General features: G+C 33.0%; 1 protein-coding gene across 1 annotated transcript; it reads right to left on the bottom strand.

Annotated features, from left to right (window-relative positions):
• Window positions 1–514: 514 nt before the first annotated feature.
• On the bottom strand, window positions 515–16,159 carry LOC107031709. Its single transcript, XM_015233163.2, has 4 exons — window positions 15,507–16,159; window positions 5,610–5,663; window positions 5,439–5,491; window positions 515–1,659 (listed from the first exon to the last, which is right to left on the bottom strand). Exons 1-3 carry the CDS (start codon window positions 15,822–15,824, stop codon window positions 5,468–5,470), a joined length of 396 nt encoding a protein of 131 aa, XP_015088649.1. The 5' UTR covers window positions 15,825–16,159; the 3' UTR covers window positions 515–1,659; window positions 5,439–5,467.
• Between the last annotated feature and the right edge of the window lie 495 nt (window positions 16,160–16,654).

Here is a 16,654-nt window from a genome sequence, read left to right as displayed (position 1 = left end):
GGAGGGGGGGTTGTTTGTTAATTAGCAGCTAAAAAAATACGAAAACAAGGGAAATCAACAAGTTAAAGATGTATTCCTGGGATGTGATCTATTAAAGACTAAATTCTCTGTATGGGTAATTGAAAATTACAAAGATTGCTAAATCTCAGTAGGTAGGCTAGACTATATATAAAATAATATCTTTCTCTCGAACAACAACTACGATTCAATCGACGTTTGTCCAACCTCGGCAAGCTTAACAATATAAAATTCCAAAACCTTAATTTATCTACTCAGTCGAGCTAAATAGGTAGAATTGAGTTTAAGATTCACTCTATCAAGTTGAACCCACATAAACCCAATAACTACAATCATTAATTGAAAACAGTGGTTCTAAAACCTTTTTCTCAAGAAAGCAAAGAACTCTAAGATAGAATTGCATTTGCAACTTCAATTTATAGATTCATAAAAACCATCAATTAAATAAACTTTCATTAAGCATTTAAATTAGTAAAAAACAATACCCATAAGCTAATTAAGCCAATAATTTTATGATTACACCCCAATAATTGGGGTTTTAGCTACACACCATAAAAAAAGAGAAACAATTACCAACTATATAAGCCATGAGATGAGTAATTATTTTCGAGTTCTCCAATGCTTCAAATACAATTAAATAATAAACCCAATTTTTTCCCTCAACCAAGTCACAGAAGCTTAAAAGTTAACAAAGGAATCTCAAAAACTAAGAGAAAACTAATATTGTACAGACTTCCGGAATCCAAACTCTTTTTCTTTTAAAAATTCAAATTATAGTTTCCCAATTTTTGTCCTTCAAGTTCATTAGGCGAAGTAAGTTGATCTTGCCAAAAAGGTCGGGGATCCTGTCCATCACCAGTTTTCATAGGCTCTCACTCCTCAGGGGTTCTTTGACATTAGGCGGTTAAAGTTGATGCCACTGAGTAGGTCAACGATCTTCCAACTGCCCATTTCTATCGCCAAGTAGGTTCATCCTTAAGGCTGGCACACTAGAACATTGGGTGAGCTAAACAGTAACTCAACAGTTCGCCGAGCGGTATTGGCGACAACCAGGATTGCCTACCTTAAACATCTTAAGCTTGTTTTCTTCTTTATGCCGATAATTTCCTTGACTTTCTCCTTAGCTTTCATTGCTTTACATTAACACTTCACCACCAATTTATGTCACGGCCCAAGGATACCCCCTAGATGTACACGATGTATTCGAACTTGAAGGGGTCTCATACTGTCACGCCCCGAGTCTACACCCTAACATGTCTGTTACTCAATCACTATTGCCGACCTTGAGCGGACCCTTGGCCTGACCTACTTAACTCAACCGAATACTTAACTCAATCTAAAGCAAGAAACATTCTCATAAGGAGAACCTAAAATAAAATATCTTGGCCAAAATGGCACTTAGGTCTCACAATAGAGTATCTATAATGCAGATAAAGATAGACCCAAAACTAAAATGTCTGACTGTCTATTTGTCTATGTAACCTCTATAATACTAAGATGCAGGTTATGAAAATCCCCATAATATCCTATAAAAAACTTAAAAGAATGTAAATGTGTCCTCAAGAAGGCAAGAAAGCTCACCACTAACTTCGAGTGCTCAGTTGGATCAACGATGTGCTGGATGATGCTGATCCTGGTTACCTGCTTTTGCATCATGATACGATGTAGAAAAACTAAAATCAGTACATTGATTGTATGAGTATGGGAGTTTGAACGCTAACTCATGAATAACTTTATTAAATATAAAGTACTAAGACACATGCAATATAAAAAAACTTGTAAAACAATGTAAACACTTAGTTCGTTAAAATAAATTGTAATAACAAACTCAAATTTACTTATATATGAAGTAATATAGTTTATGTGGGAGATTCTCTAAGCGAAAACCACCATTATGAGTCTAAGTTGTGATACAACGTGTTGCCCATGCTGCTGAAACTTTTATATACTTTGCCATCACATCTCCTTAACTTAGTGGATCTACTAGCTTAACTTATGTGATCATCTAAAAAGTATGACCCTTTAATACCCATGATTGCTACATGATTTTCATGGAGACTTGAGTTAATATGAACTCTTATCCCCACATCGATGCGCAATACTACTCCCAAAATGTACTTTAGCTCATGCTTTTAAAAATAACTTTCTTTCTTTGGGTTGAGCTAATTTCTCAACAGGTCGCTTTAAAAGCATTTTTTGAATCAATGTTCCTTTTTCTTGATCAAAACTCTTTTTTGAAATCTTAGTTTCCTCTTAATAGAAATGTGAAAACACTTACAAACCTTTAGGGAATACTTAGTTCCGTTATAAGTTTTGTGAAATGAACTTAAATATTTACTCATTGCTTAACTTGAAACTTGAGTCTTAAATCAACTCTTACTGAATAGTTAGTTCCCTTATATTTTTGAAGGAAAGACTTCAACCTTTTTACTCTTTACTTTAACTTGAAACATGAGCCTTAAAACAAAGTTGAACAGTTTAGTAAACACTCTTAGAAAACTTTTATGAACATTGTTTTGGATTAGCTTCTTAACTTTAGACTTGACTCTTAACTTTTTTGACTTTGATCTTAACTCTACTTGAATTGGATTATGGATTAACGGTTATGATTCCTTCTTTTTGGTGATTTCTAGGTGTTTAGAAAACATTTTAACTAATTAGAATCACTTGAAGGAGTTAATATACCTTAGACGGACTTAAAAAGGCGAAATTACGACAACTGAGCAAAAAACACCGATTTGGGTGCATTTGGGGCAAGCTGCGCCAGACCAGTTTGTCTGAGGCATCTTTCAAGCACACAGTAGGTGCACCGCCCCAGGCATTCTGGCTTAGGTGAGGCACACCGCGCCTGTTGCTACCTAGATGCGCCTGAACATCTTTGTTCTCTCTCTTTATGATCCTAAAATGCCTAAACCTCCATAGTTCTCTTCCAAAACCCTTAGGATCATCAATAGATTCAGTACCCAATAGATCTAACTTGAAAAACAACTTGGAATTTATGAATCAACATCAATGGGTATTCAAACAACTCAACCAATAAGGATTCAACAAGATTCAACAAGAATTCACTTCTAATCATGTAAAAAGTTCCAAAACCATTGAATTGAAACAAGTTTTTGGTGTGGATAAATTAGCCCAACACGAAAGATCTCACATACCTTGATAGTGATCACTCCCGACGAATTCCACTCGCAAATCCCTGGCGTTCTTGTTGAATCCTTGACTTCTCTCCCTTTGCTTCTTCTCTTCTCTCTTCTCCTAGATCTAAACGTAAAGTTAAACTTTGTAATCTGACAAAAGCTATTTTTACCCAAAATAAATCCCTAAAATGAAATAAGAAATTAATTGGTGAAAACACAATTTTTCCCTTCCTTAAATCAGGATTCTGACCTTCCTCAATCCTACAACCCAACTTCCGATTGGCGTATCTCCTTATACAATATCGAGAAATGCAAAAACTCAGCAGCATTAGAAAGACCTCTCCAAGGGCTTTCCAACTTTATGAAGAAATACCTCTAACTCATCCTGATCTAGGAGCTATGGTTGTTTTAAAATGACCAAAACTCACTTCCTTAACTTAGAATTTTTTCCAGATTTTCCCTTTCTTACCAAAAGGGATTATTTTTGTTTATGATCTTATTCTTAGATACTTAGAGTTATGAGATATTTAAATGTCTCCCCCTTTGGAACATTCGTCCTCCAATGAGATTTCTTTCGTTAATCTAAGAATAATAACCTCAAGTTTTACTCTAAATAATCAAAAGCAAGTAACAACATGTTTACTCATTGTTTATTATTAAGAAGAAAATTAGTACTTTAATCTGCATCCTTTTTGGATTCAGAGAGATGTGGATATCTCTTGTTTATATCCTGTTCAGCTTCGCAAGTCTCTTCTTCAACAAATTGGTTCCTCCAAAGGACCTTGTCTGACGCAACCTCCTTTGTTTTTGACTTGCGAACTTGGCGATCTAAAATCTGAATCGAAATCTATTCATAGGATAGGATATCCTTAATTCCAACATTTTTAGTTGGTACAATCAATGAAGGATCACCCATGCACTTCTTAAACATGGATATATGAAATATCGGATGAACTACGCTAACTCTTGTGCTATTTCCAAATCATAAGCTAGATTCTCAATTCTCTTGGATATTCCATAAGGATCAATATGTGGGGGACTAAGTTTCCCCTTCTTACCAAACCTCATAACACCCTTCATGGGTGAAACTTTTATGAATACCTAATCATCCACTTCAAACTCCAACGGCTTTCCCCTAACATATGTGTAGGATTTTGACGACTCTGTGCCGTTTTAAATCTCTCTTGAATCACTTTTACCTTCTCCATGAACTAGATCTAGCCTTATCAAGCCTGTTTCACCAACTTCAAACCACCTAATAGGATATCTACATCTTCTCCCGTAAAGAGCTTTATATGGAGTCATTTGGATGCATGAATAGTAGTAGTTGTTGTAAGAGAATTCAATGAGAGGTAGGTAATTTTCCAAATTCCCCTTGAAATCAATCACACAAGCCCTCAACATATCTTCTGAGGTATGGATAGTGTGCTCTACTTTCCCATCTGTCTGTGGATTAAAATATGTGCTTAATTAAACTTTAAACCCAAACCTTTCTCGAAAGAGTTCAAGAACATAAATTGTGCACCTCTATCTTAAATGGTCAAAACTGTACTCCATGATATCTCAACTCCTCCTAGATGTATAACTTTGCATAATCCTATGCCGAATGAATGGTCTTTATAGAAAGAAATGGGATGATTTTGTCATTCTATTGAAAATCACCCAAATTGAATCACGTTGTCTGCGAGACCTTAGCAAGCCTGTGGTGAAGTCCATTTTAATCATCTCCATCTTCCATTCTGGAAGTTCTATATTCTGAGCCAACCCTCTAGGCCTCTGGTGTTCTACTACCACTTTTTGCCAATTCGGGCACTTGGCAACGAACTAAACAATGTTCTTCTTCATACCTTCCCACCAATTTACTTCTCTCAAATTCGCGGTACATCTTTGTGGAACTCGGGTGAATTGAATATCTGGATCTATGAGCTTTCTCCATAATCCTCTCTTGGAGTCCACCCACCCTTGTTAATACCAATCTACCTTGATAATTCAACACACCGTCTCCCCCTTGTTCAAAAGCCAAAACTCTTTGCTCACGAATATTCACCTTCTAATAAAGATAACTTAAAATAAAATGAATTTGCCAAAATGGCACTTAAGTCTCACAATAGAATATATGCTATGCAAATAAAAAGAGACTTAAAACTAAAATTTCTGACTGTCTATGAAACCTCTATAATACTAAGATGGATGTTGGGACAGACCCTACAACATCCTACAAAGAAAACTAAAAAGCATGTAAATGTGTCTTCAAGAATGCAAAGGAGGCTCACCACTTACTTTTAGTTCTCAGCTGGATCAACGAGGCACTAGATGATGCTGATTCTGGTCACCTACATTTTCATAATGATATAATGCATTCCAATAGGCATTAGTATATTGAATGTATGAGTATGCAAGTAAGAAACCTAACACAACTTAAGCTTGAAAAGAGTAAGAAAAACCACTTACCTTGGCACTGCTCAACTCATGAATAACATGACTAAATATAAAACAATAAGACACCTGCAATATAAAAAGCTTGTAAATCAATGTAAAAACTTAGTTCGTCAAAGAAAATGAAACAACAAACTCAATTTAACTTATTTATATAGTAATATAGTTTCTATGGGAGATTCTCTAACCGACAACCACCACTATGAGCCTAAGTGGTTATACAACCTATTACCAAGGCTGCCACAATTGTCCTATACTTTGCCATCGCATAGAACTTCTTAACTTAGTGGACCCACTAGCTTAATTGACTTGATCATCTAGAAAGTATGATCCGTTAATACCCATGATGACTACATGGTTTTCATGGAGACCTAAGTTATATGAACTCTCATCCCCACATCGGTGCTCAATACTACTCCCAAAATGTACTTTAGTTCATGCTTTTAAAAATAACTTTCTTTGTTTGGGTTGAAATAATTTCTCAACACTTAGCTTTAAAAATCTCTCTTGGAATCAATGTTCCCCTCTTCTTTTTCAAAAAAATCTTTTGGGAATCTTAGTTTCCGTTTAACTTAAAATTTGAAAACATTTATAAACTTTTAGGGAATACTTAGTTCCCTATAACTTTTTAGAAATGAACTCATCTATTAACTATTTGATTAACTTGAATCTCGAGTCTTAAATCAACTCTTAGGGAATATGTAGTTCCCTTATATTTCCTAAAGGAAAGACTTCAACCTTTTTACTGTTTACTTTCATTGAAAATTGGGACTTAAAGCGATGTTAAAACGTTCAATAAAGACTTTTAAAAACCACTAAACTCTTCGCTTTGGATTAGGTTTTTAACTTTAGACGTCATTCTTAACTTCTTTAACTTGGATTTTAACTCTCCTATAACTAGATTATGGATTCAAGGTTATGGTTCATGTTCTTTGGTTATTTCTAGGTGTTTAGAAATTATTTGAAGTAACTAGAATTACTAGAAGGTATTAGATACCTTAGAAGGGCGTAAAAAGGCTAAACTACAGAAATGGGTGAAAGACACCGATTTGGGCATGTTCGGGGTGCACCGCGCCAGATCTGTCGGTCTGAGGCACCCTTGTGGCACACTATAGGTGTGCTGCCCCATGTCTTCTGGCGCAGATGGGACGCGCTACGTCTGGTGATACCCATATGCATCTAAACGTCTTTCTTCTCTCGTTTTCTGATCCTAAATCACCTAATCCTCCATACTTCTATTCCCAAACCCTTAGGACCATCAATATCTTCAATACACACTAGATGAAACTTGAAAAAAAACTTGGAAATTATGAATCAACATGAATGGGCATCGAAAGGACTCAACCAATAGGGATGGTACAAAATTCATCAAGAATTCACTTCTAATCATGTAAAATATTCTGAAACCATTGAATTGAAACAAGTTTGCTGTGTAGATGAATTAACCCAAAACAAAAGATCTCACATACCTTGATAGGGATCACCCCAACGGATTCTACACGCAAATTCTTAGCATTCTTGGTTAATCCTTGACTTTTCTCCCATTCGTTCTCCTCTTCATTATTCTCCAAGCCCTAAGCGTAAGTTAAACTTTCTAATATGAAAAAGCTACTTTTACCCCAAATAAATCCCTAAAGTAAAATAAGAAATAAATTGGTTGAAGTACTAGTTTGCCCTTCCTTAAATCCGGATTGGTACCTTCCTCAATCTGATTGCCTAACTTCCGATAGCATATCTCCCTTAAATGATATCGAAAATGCACAAAATCAACGGCATTGGAAAAATATCTCCATGGGTTTCTAACCATATCGAGAAATACCTCTAACGCATCTTGAGCTAGGAGTTATGACCGTTTGAAAATGACAAAAACTCACTTCTTGAACTTAGAAAATTTTCTAGATTTTTCCCTTTCTTCCCAAAAATGATTATTTTTAGTTTTTTAGCTTATCACATAGCATAACAATAAACATAAAAAATGATGCAGAATTTAAAACTTTTACAATCAAAGTCTTCTCATTAATATCAAAAGTAAGAGTCTAGACATTATCTGAATGAGCCATCTTCTACAATAGAATTGCAATAGAAGTCATAACCCTTGACAATATATTCTCTAAAATAAATGTAAGATAAAATCTAAAATTGAATAAGTCTTGTGCTCTAACCATGAGGACTCACCGAGCGGGAAGAATAGTCAATCCAAACTCTACTCGAAAAGCAAAGTATACCTCAACGACCGGAACATGCATTAAAATCCTTAAAAAGTGCTCAAACAAGACATTTAGTTGAAATGATGCATTTTTAACTTAAATTATAAAAAAAACCAAATCTATACTAATGAAATGCAAAGGAAAGATCCCATAACCCAACCAAATGCCAAGTACCACTTTAATGTCACAAAAATCCTACATATATTACCTTGACCTCATCATTAGACAACATTCATAGATAAGGAAACATTCATATTCATAACTTATAATGAATGAAGTTATAATTAGCAAAAATTCATATCATACATGAAATTCACATATCATAGTAGCATAAGGAAACCATCCTATAACCCCTTTCCAAAGACTACTTAAGCAATGGATAAATAAAGTTCCATATACCCCCCCCCCCTTTCAGACACACTAAGTACACTTCTTAAGAAGTCATTGGTGTAGGTCATGTTCTTTTCATATATGGAAATATAGCCTTAATTGATATAGACCATGTGAGCTACATGGAATCCGACATATTACCCCACTCCAAAAAGAGGTGTCCTACTTGCCTAAGGTAGAAATCATGTACAAAATTTTAGGTGGATCAACCAGCTAAAAACCTATGCGGGAACGTAGATATGAGATAAGGAGATTGTTACTAGATACCCGTATTTTCTAATGTAGAAGATTACCATCTCATGAGACAACTATGTGGGGAAGCTGGACTAACTAGCATAAAAACATCCATCTCATATTCATATCCACTCGAGGCTAAGAGTTATAAACTTTAAAATTCATGTTAAGTATTTATTTAAGTTCATAATCCTGAAAGAATGCACTAGGTACTCAAACCAACATGGTGTCATGATAGCTCATAAATTTATTAGGTGAGAATGTCCTTTCAACATTAGAACCGTTAATATGTGAGTAAACCTTTCACATCATATTAATAGTGTATTCATGAGAATAGCCTTTCATTCAACACAACAATACTATCATGGTCGTAGAAATTTCAAACATAGTCATGTGTAAGGGTAGAGGGAGAATGGTCTTACAACGATACAACCATTACACAATAATAAATAGGATCTTTACTCTCTAGGTGAATCATATGCTCATACTCAATTCTCATCTTTATGTACAATACATCATAATTTTCCCTCCAAGGCCATATATCAAAGTCAATCCAAACATACAGAATTACTACATTAGTTAGGGGAAAATAATGATTTAGTAAATAAATCAATATAAACATAATTAATTGACGTACTTCTGTAATCCTTCAACCCACATTATGAATTCATAACTTAAATATATGGGGGAGTCATGGTTTCTTGGTGGAATTTCATCATAAATCAAAAATTTATCACCAATTCAGCTATAATCTACAATAATCAACCGTAAATCAATAATGAAAATGTTTTGAAAGAGAACCCATGACTTAGATTAAAACCCTAGGTTTCGGGGAAAATTGAAAGCTTGAAATCAACTTTTGAAGGGACTATATGGGTGAAAGCTACCAATAGATTAAAAACCACCATAATATGACTAAAAAAATCTAAGAAATTTGAGGATAAACCTTTGAATTCTCCTGACACTAGTTTCCATTCCACCTTTCTTCTTTTATGAGTTTTAGATAGAGAAATATTGAGAGGAAGAGAACTTTTTGTTTGATTTGGGTGTTTTAGTATAATGACTAGTTTTTTTGGTGAATTTTGACTTAAAACATCTTATATATTACCTCTAAAAATACCCAAAACAACCTCACTTAATTGAACTAAAAAAGGATATGACTTAACTACCCTTCATTAATTGACCACGCCCAAGTGTCACGAGCCACCATCGCTAGCCATGGTGAGGAGCACGATCCGTGGTACCCTTATGAATGTGAGCCAGTGTCTAGGAAATTAGAGCAGGAAGCTCACTAGACAAAGGCAACCTAGAGGGGCTCTATGAGTCTTGGTCAAGACCACGAGTTATGGTCCCTCTCGTGGTCCTTGAGACTTGATCTAGGTTGTTTTAAGACACAAGATACCTTTCCCAATTCATATTCATGAAGGTATCCACGAGAAGTAGTAAATACCACAAGCCGTGATCCTGGTAGTGAAGTTGAGAAAGTTACTATGCCAATTGGTAGATTTCTCCTTTTGGGAAAACTCTTCTCCACGAGCCTTCTCAGGAGACATGGTAATCACCATGAGAATTGAAGTGGATTGTGAAAAAGATCCTTTTTCTGGCAGATTTTCGGGAGCATAGTGCAGGCTATAATGACACACCACAATCCATGGTCCCCACCACGTATCGTGGTCACTAGGGCAGTGTCTTGGGGTGAGTGGTCTGTTTTCATCCTCTCCCTTGGCCCTTGCCCTTATCTCACGACATTAACCCTCACGTTAGGCTCTAGTTTCACCTACTATTTTCAGGAGTGTTATAATATCTCCCCCTTGAAAATATTCATCCTCGAATGACACTTTGGACACCTTACGAAATTATAGACTCAATGCTCGCAGGCCATCATGCATGCAACATAAAAATAATGCACATTTCAAAGGAGGAAACATCAACTCCATCTCAAGACATAAATAATGCAACACAAGGAAGTAGAAGCTACATCCACAACCCATTACGCACTAAACTCATCATTTTAAATAACCATAGGAGGAACTACCTTCTCCAACTCAAGGAAAGTTCAACATCATCGAGTCAATATGCCATTTCATCACAATCATAACTAAGCAAATAGGTTTTATCGCGAACTAAAAACTCTTCTGCAATTTTGGATTTTAAAGAGTCGTCACCTAACGAATTAAGGCGCGTTAGGGAACCTATCTAACCTAACTAAGTCTAGATAAGGTCAACGAACCATCAAAATGGGTAAGGGTTCATATTACCTTGAGGGGAAGGTGTTAGGCATCCCTCAAAGTCCACAAGTGTGGGCCCCGACCGTATCTCATGCAATTTATGTGAGAGTTACAAGTAGCAAAGAAGATCACTTCGTTGTTTATTTATTTAATTCACATGCTTTCTAGGTGATAACAATATTGAAAAATCAAAAATATTTTATTAATTTAAACATACAAGTCTAGGTAATAGTAATATTAAACAATTAAGATCATTTTTATTTAATTAAACATGCGAGACTGTGTGATATAACAAGTTGAACAAGTAGCTCCTATTATTATTTTAATATTTAAGCACGTGAGTCTAAGTGATAACAATAAATAAAATATATATACTAAGCATTAAAAAAGACAAAAGCAAGAGGATAGAAAAGGGACAAATAAATAAGCAAATGATTATTTTTTTGCTTTAAACTACCCCATATAAACATAATTTCAATCAAATGAAGGGATAAACGGAAGGGAGACTCTAAGAGATCTTTTGGATCAACACTCGACTTTTCTTTTTATTTTCCGATAGGTTACCGTATAGGGACAGACAAAACTAAATTTTGTCTTTTCAAGCCTGAGTCGATGTCATCATCTCCAAAGGGCCAACTACCCCTACCCCACCACCGCATGCATTTCGTACCTATAAGGTGCCTAGTCATCCCAACTTAATGTCCAAGAGGCATTGGACTCTTAATAGGGTAGGTTAAGACAAAATAAAATATAAGACCCTACTAGACACCAAGTCAAATAAACAAGACAGTCATTTTAGCATGATAAGCTTCAATTTGGCCTCTAAGTTTTAATTATACATGCTTACATATAGCACATAATTGTGAAAGGTCTCCATGTTAGTGTGTGGCATACGAACAGACAAAGTTATAATAACAAAAAATTAATTATGAGATAACAAAAAATATGATATTGATGCAGATTTTAGTTTCAAAATAATTAAAGTGAGCATAAATTTATAAAAGATTTTTATCTTTTGATTCCAAGCAGTAAAGAAGTGATCCCACATGCATATATATTTCAAAGCAGTAGAAAATTTAATTATTAAGGCAGAAAATATTATTTAGAACACTAGACTTTTATTGTTTAAGGTATACAATTATTTTAAGGATGACAATAGATTTATTACTGATGCAGAAAAATATTTTTAAGTAAAAAATTTGTTATAAATGCAGAAAATTGCTTTTAGAACATTGATGGATTTACATACTTATTATAAATGTTGAAAAAATATTTTTTAGACAGAAAAATAAGTACAATGCAGAAATTAATATAGAGCAGATTTTAGATGCAAAAGAGGTTAATTATGATGCAGAAAAATATTTATTATTATTTTTTTAATGATTTTTTCTAGGCAAATTAGTATGACAATTTTTAGGAAGAAACACAAAATAATAATGTATGCAGAAATTTGTTCTTTTACATATAACTGAAAATAGTAGCATATTATCTTGTTTTAAAATGCTGAAAATTATTAGAGAATGACTTTAGTGAAAAATCTTATTTAATTAGATCCCATAAGCATGGTATCTAAGTGAACATCTTGAAACTTATTCATAAAAATTCACATTTACAAATAAAGGAAAGATTGACATTTAAAATTTTTATTCCTTTCAAAATGAGTTCGCATGCTAGAAATTAGTTAGTGATTCCTAAGAACATGAATTCTAGGAGATTGGAAAGTCAAAATAAAACATACAGACTTGTTTTCAAACACGGAAAAGTTTGCTAGATAAAAGATAGATAACACATAATTCCCCTCCCCTTATACGATCCCCAATTTATTTCATATATGAAGTTAGCAAGTTTTACAAATACTAAAAAATATGAATCAAGTAAACACGTTAAAATAAAGTGTTTCATCTAAAATTTTCTTCTAGGCGACTCTTCAACATCTTGAACTCTAAGTTCAAAACCTGCTAGAAGAGGTAATGTAACAAATATAAAATGGAGAAATAATGATAATATAAAATACTCATGGTAAAAAATTACTCATATATACATATATAAACAACACACAGAAGACATAAAAAGGACAAAGCATAGGCATAGACATATTACCACACATAGGGAGAAAGGATAAGGAAACTAACTTGGATGTTTCCTTTTTGTTTCCAACACAAAACAATGATAATAAAATAAAAATAAAATTTAAAATAAGAAACAGAGCTAACCAATTACGCAGAAGGTTTATCAACAATGAAGTATTGATAGATTTTCCAAACCATTACAGCAACACATTTAAGAGAGCATTTGAATATTTCGTAGAAAATTCTTATATTCTTTTAGAATACAGAGAGTATATGGGCAAGTATTAGGATGTGAGAGTGAATGAGCAATGAGAGAATTAGTGATGAAAGTGAGTGAATGAGCAATGAGAGAATTAGTGATGAAAGTGAGTGAATGAGTTTGTGTCAAATAATAAAAGGGAGGGGTCTTATTTATATAGCAAAGAGGGGGATCATATAATGAAAAGAAATATTTAAAGGAATCAATTAATATACCAATTTCCTTATTTTAAAGGAGAGCCAAATCAGAAATATTTTTGAAAATATACCATTACCAAATATAAACAAGTAAGCAAATGAAAAGATAGGAATAATTATTTTTTTCTTAAATAAAGAAGAGATAAAATCAGCTTTATTCTAAATTATTTTTTACCAAAATAGACAAGTAAAAAATCTAATATGACAAGAATAAAATTAGGAAAAACAATATTATTTTCCTTTAAATAGAAAAGCCAAATAAGATTTTAAATTATTATTATTAATAGGTTATTACCAAATATAAACAAGTGAAAATAAAGAAGAGCCAAAATAGTTACTTTACCATATTTAAACAAGTAAGAAATGAGTCAGTTTCCATACAAGGAAAAGGGGATCTATTAATATTGTTTTCTTTATTTTCAAGGAACAAAAAAATAGACTTAAACAAATATTTTATTATAAAAAAGTAAGAATAAGGTTAGGAAGAGTAAAATTATTTTACCATAAGCAATGAACATTAAATTAAAAGTGTTAATTCATCATCCTAAAATTCACAAAGAGAGGTTCTAAGAATTTTCTGTTTAATTTAGGAAAGACAATAACAATCCCGATTTATCAGAAAGTCTTAATCTCAAACACATCAAATTGTTCTAGTATTCAACTAAAAAAGCCCATTCAACATCATATATTATTATAAGAGGGAACAAAAAAAGTTAAAAGCTGAACTACACAATTTTACCCTTTCTATAAATTAAAATGTTATAAAGCATTTAATTATTTAGTTTAAATATTAAATTGTATCATTTTAATAAAAATGTAGATGAATTTTGCATTTCCTTAAAGTAACTCTTAATTAAAATATAAGGAAATAATTAAATATTTGGAATGTGAAAAGATATATTTTAATTGTACATGTATATCCTAGAATAATTACTGGCATATGAAAAGAGTGACCCCCCATTTATCCGATTAATGCCACTGATTTTATTTATATGATTTATTATTACTAAAATATTAAAAGTGTGTTATATATGAATGGATTAGTAATACATTATTGAGATGACTTGTAATTTCCTCAATTTATTACTAATTATAATGATTTGTGTTTCAAGACTAGATTCCAAGTTCAAATCAATAATTATTAGTGGTAATGTTAATTCTCTTATTAAGTCTAACTATGATTTGTATTTTTCATCTTTCCATCTATCTATATTTTAAAGACTATTTAGAACTGAAAATATAGAATTTAAACAGACATTTTTACTACTATTTAAGAACTAGGTGATAACCATTGAAAAATGAAAGATATTGTCATTCAACTGATAATCAAAAAACTATTCCATCTATAATAGGCAAAAAAGACATGAAAAAATAGAATACATGAGGTGGGGAGAGGAACTTGAAGACTTCTTTTTAAACATGCCTAAGTCCTCGTATCTCTTTCGATATATATTCTCCATCACGAAGATTATTGTTGTTTCTAATTTCTTTTGCATTTCTAATAAACTCATTGTGGTGTTGTAATCTTTTAGCTATTATTATGAGCTTTTGAAATAGATGTATGTATGAAGTTCAATGTTTAGATTATATATCTACCAATTTTATTTATTAAATGTAATTGCTTTTAGTCTTTTACAATTTTGATAGTACTGTCTATTAATTTTAGAACCTTAAATAATATAAATATTTCACTCTATCGTTTCTCATAAATAAGTGTGCATGTATTTTTAATATTCATTTATGGCTATAAAAGGTTATCACTGATATTTAGATCATAAAAAAGACTTATACAAAGTTAAAGGAGACTATATTATATTAATTAATTTCACATACTTTTTGCTTGATGCCAAATGCGCAATCCCTTTTTATTTATTTTTCTTGATACATGAAATATAATTGATAAAATTAATATTTTTGATTTAAACATGTTCTATTTGATAGCACAATTTTAAATTATGTAACAATAATAAAAAATAAACGTGCAAACTAGTTCTCAAATAAATGTCAAACATATAACATAATTAATAAATGTAACCAAAAGGGAATAACATAATTAACCATGAATCTTGCATAATTATTCTTAAAATATCAACAAATCAAAACTAGAGTCCAGAGGCATACTTTCATTGAGCATATTTAGAGTAAAAGGTATTATCAATAGTATGAATCGCACGAGCAACAAGTGACTTCACAATCTCAACTAGGAATTCAACTTTAGGACTAAGATAACTTCTATATATGCATAGAACTTCAAAAAAAAAAATTGCACTTCCAATAAAGAAAGAATAAGATTGCTAACAGATGATAAAATAATTTAAATAAAAGTACCGGGACGGATCTGTTGAAGATCCATCTTTTAGCCCACTTGAAACCTTCGGAAACTACATCGGAGTTCGCTTTTCCGCTGGATCGAGCAGCCTTTGCCGGAGTCAGATCCGCCTTGGGTTGCCTGTTGGTGGCTTGCTGCTTCATAGGCTGCTGCTGGCAGTTTCCGCCAGAGTTGCTCACTAGTGGAGCTGCTCGCTTCTGGTCCTCATGGCTACTGTTGGCGGTCAGGTGAGGAGGGAAGGAGGAGAAGAAGAATGTAAAAGAAAAGAGGGGAGAAAAGAGGAAGAACGGATGGGGCGGAGGCTGTGCCTGGATCATCGCCAGTTGTTGCTGCCTACCGGTGTTGCTTGGAGCCGCTGGAGTCGAGAAGAGGAGAAGAGGAGGAGGAGCAACGTAGAAAAAGGAAGATAACAAAGAGAGAGGGGGAGGCAATGGTCTAAGAGAGGGGGGAGATGAGGGAGAGAGGGAAAGAGGAAGCTGAAGGAGGAGCGAGAGGTAGAGCTCACCGGCGATGGTGCCTTTCGCCGGAAAGAATGGGGGAGAAAGATAGAGGGCGCTGGCATCTTGAAGAGAGGGTAAGAAGATGAAGATTGAATTTTTTTTAGATCTTTGATAGCTTAAAATAGGGAAAAATAAGGAATTAATCTCAATCTTTGATTTAATAAGAGATGAAGGGTTAGGGTTTGATCTAGGATTTAATGAATTAATGGATGGATGAGATTAAAAGATGATGTCATAAAAATAAAATTGGATTGGCCAAAATTGAAATAAATATTATCTACAATTGAAATGAAAAGGTGACTATGATTGAAATATGATCACAATTGAATAGGCTTGAAATTGAAAGAAATTCAAATAAAATGGGCAAAGATTTAAATGATTTAATGAAATGCTATTCAATTCAAATACTACAAATATTATAATATATTTTATATAACTAAAGTCACTTGAATTTTAAAATGTTTAACTACAAAGATTATTTCAAATTTTATTAATGATTTTGTAAAATTTTATTAATATTTACTATAGTTTTATAAAGCAAACATACATGTGTACGTGTATATATATAATGCAAAATCGACTAAAATTCTAAACTTGAAATAAATTTTTAAATACGTATCTAGTCGAATAGCATCCCTAAAAATGGT

This window comes from Solanum pennellii, chromosome 9 (assembly GCF_001406875.1).
Source record: "Solanum pennellii chromosome 9, SPENNV200".
NCBI lineage: Eukaryota > Viridiplantae > Streptophyta > Magnoliopsida > Solanales > Solanaceae > Solanum > Solanum pennellii.
This window is presented reverse-complemented; position numbering and strand designations above follow the sequence as displayed.

What these genes read in the sequence shown, in the direction of transcription:
- LOC107031709 (XM_015233163.2), bottom strand. Translation starts at nt 15,824, where the DNA reads ATGATCCAGGCACAGCCTCCGCCCCATCCGTTCTTCCTCTTTTCTCCC. An exon ending in TCTTCAACAGATCCGTCCCG is followed by an intron (nt 5,664 to 15,506) that starts GTACTTTTATTT and finishes TTTATATTGCAG; the next exon opens with GTGTCTTATTGTTTTATATT. An exon ending in ATGAGTTGAGCAGTGCCAAG is followed by an intron (nt 5,492 to 5,609) that starts GTAAGTGGTTTT and finishes ATGAAAATGTAG; the next exon opens with GTGACCAGAATCAGCATCAT.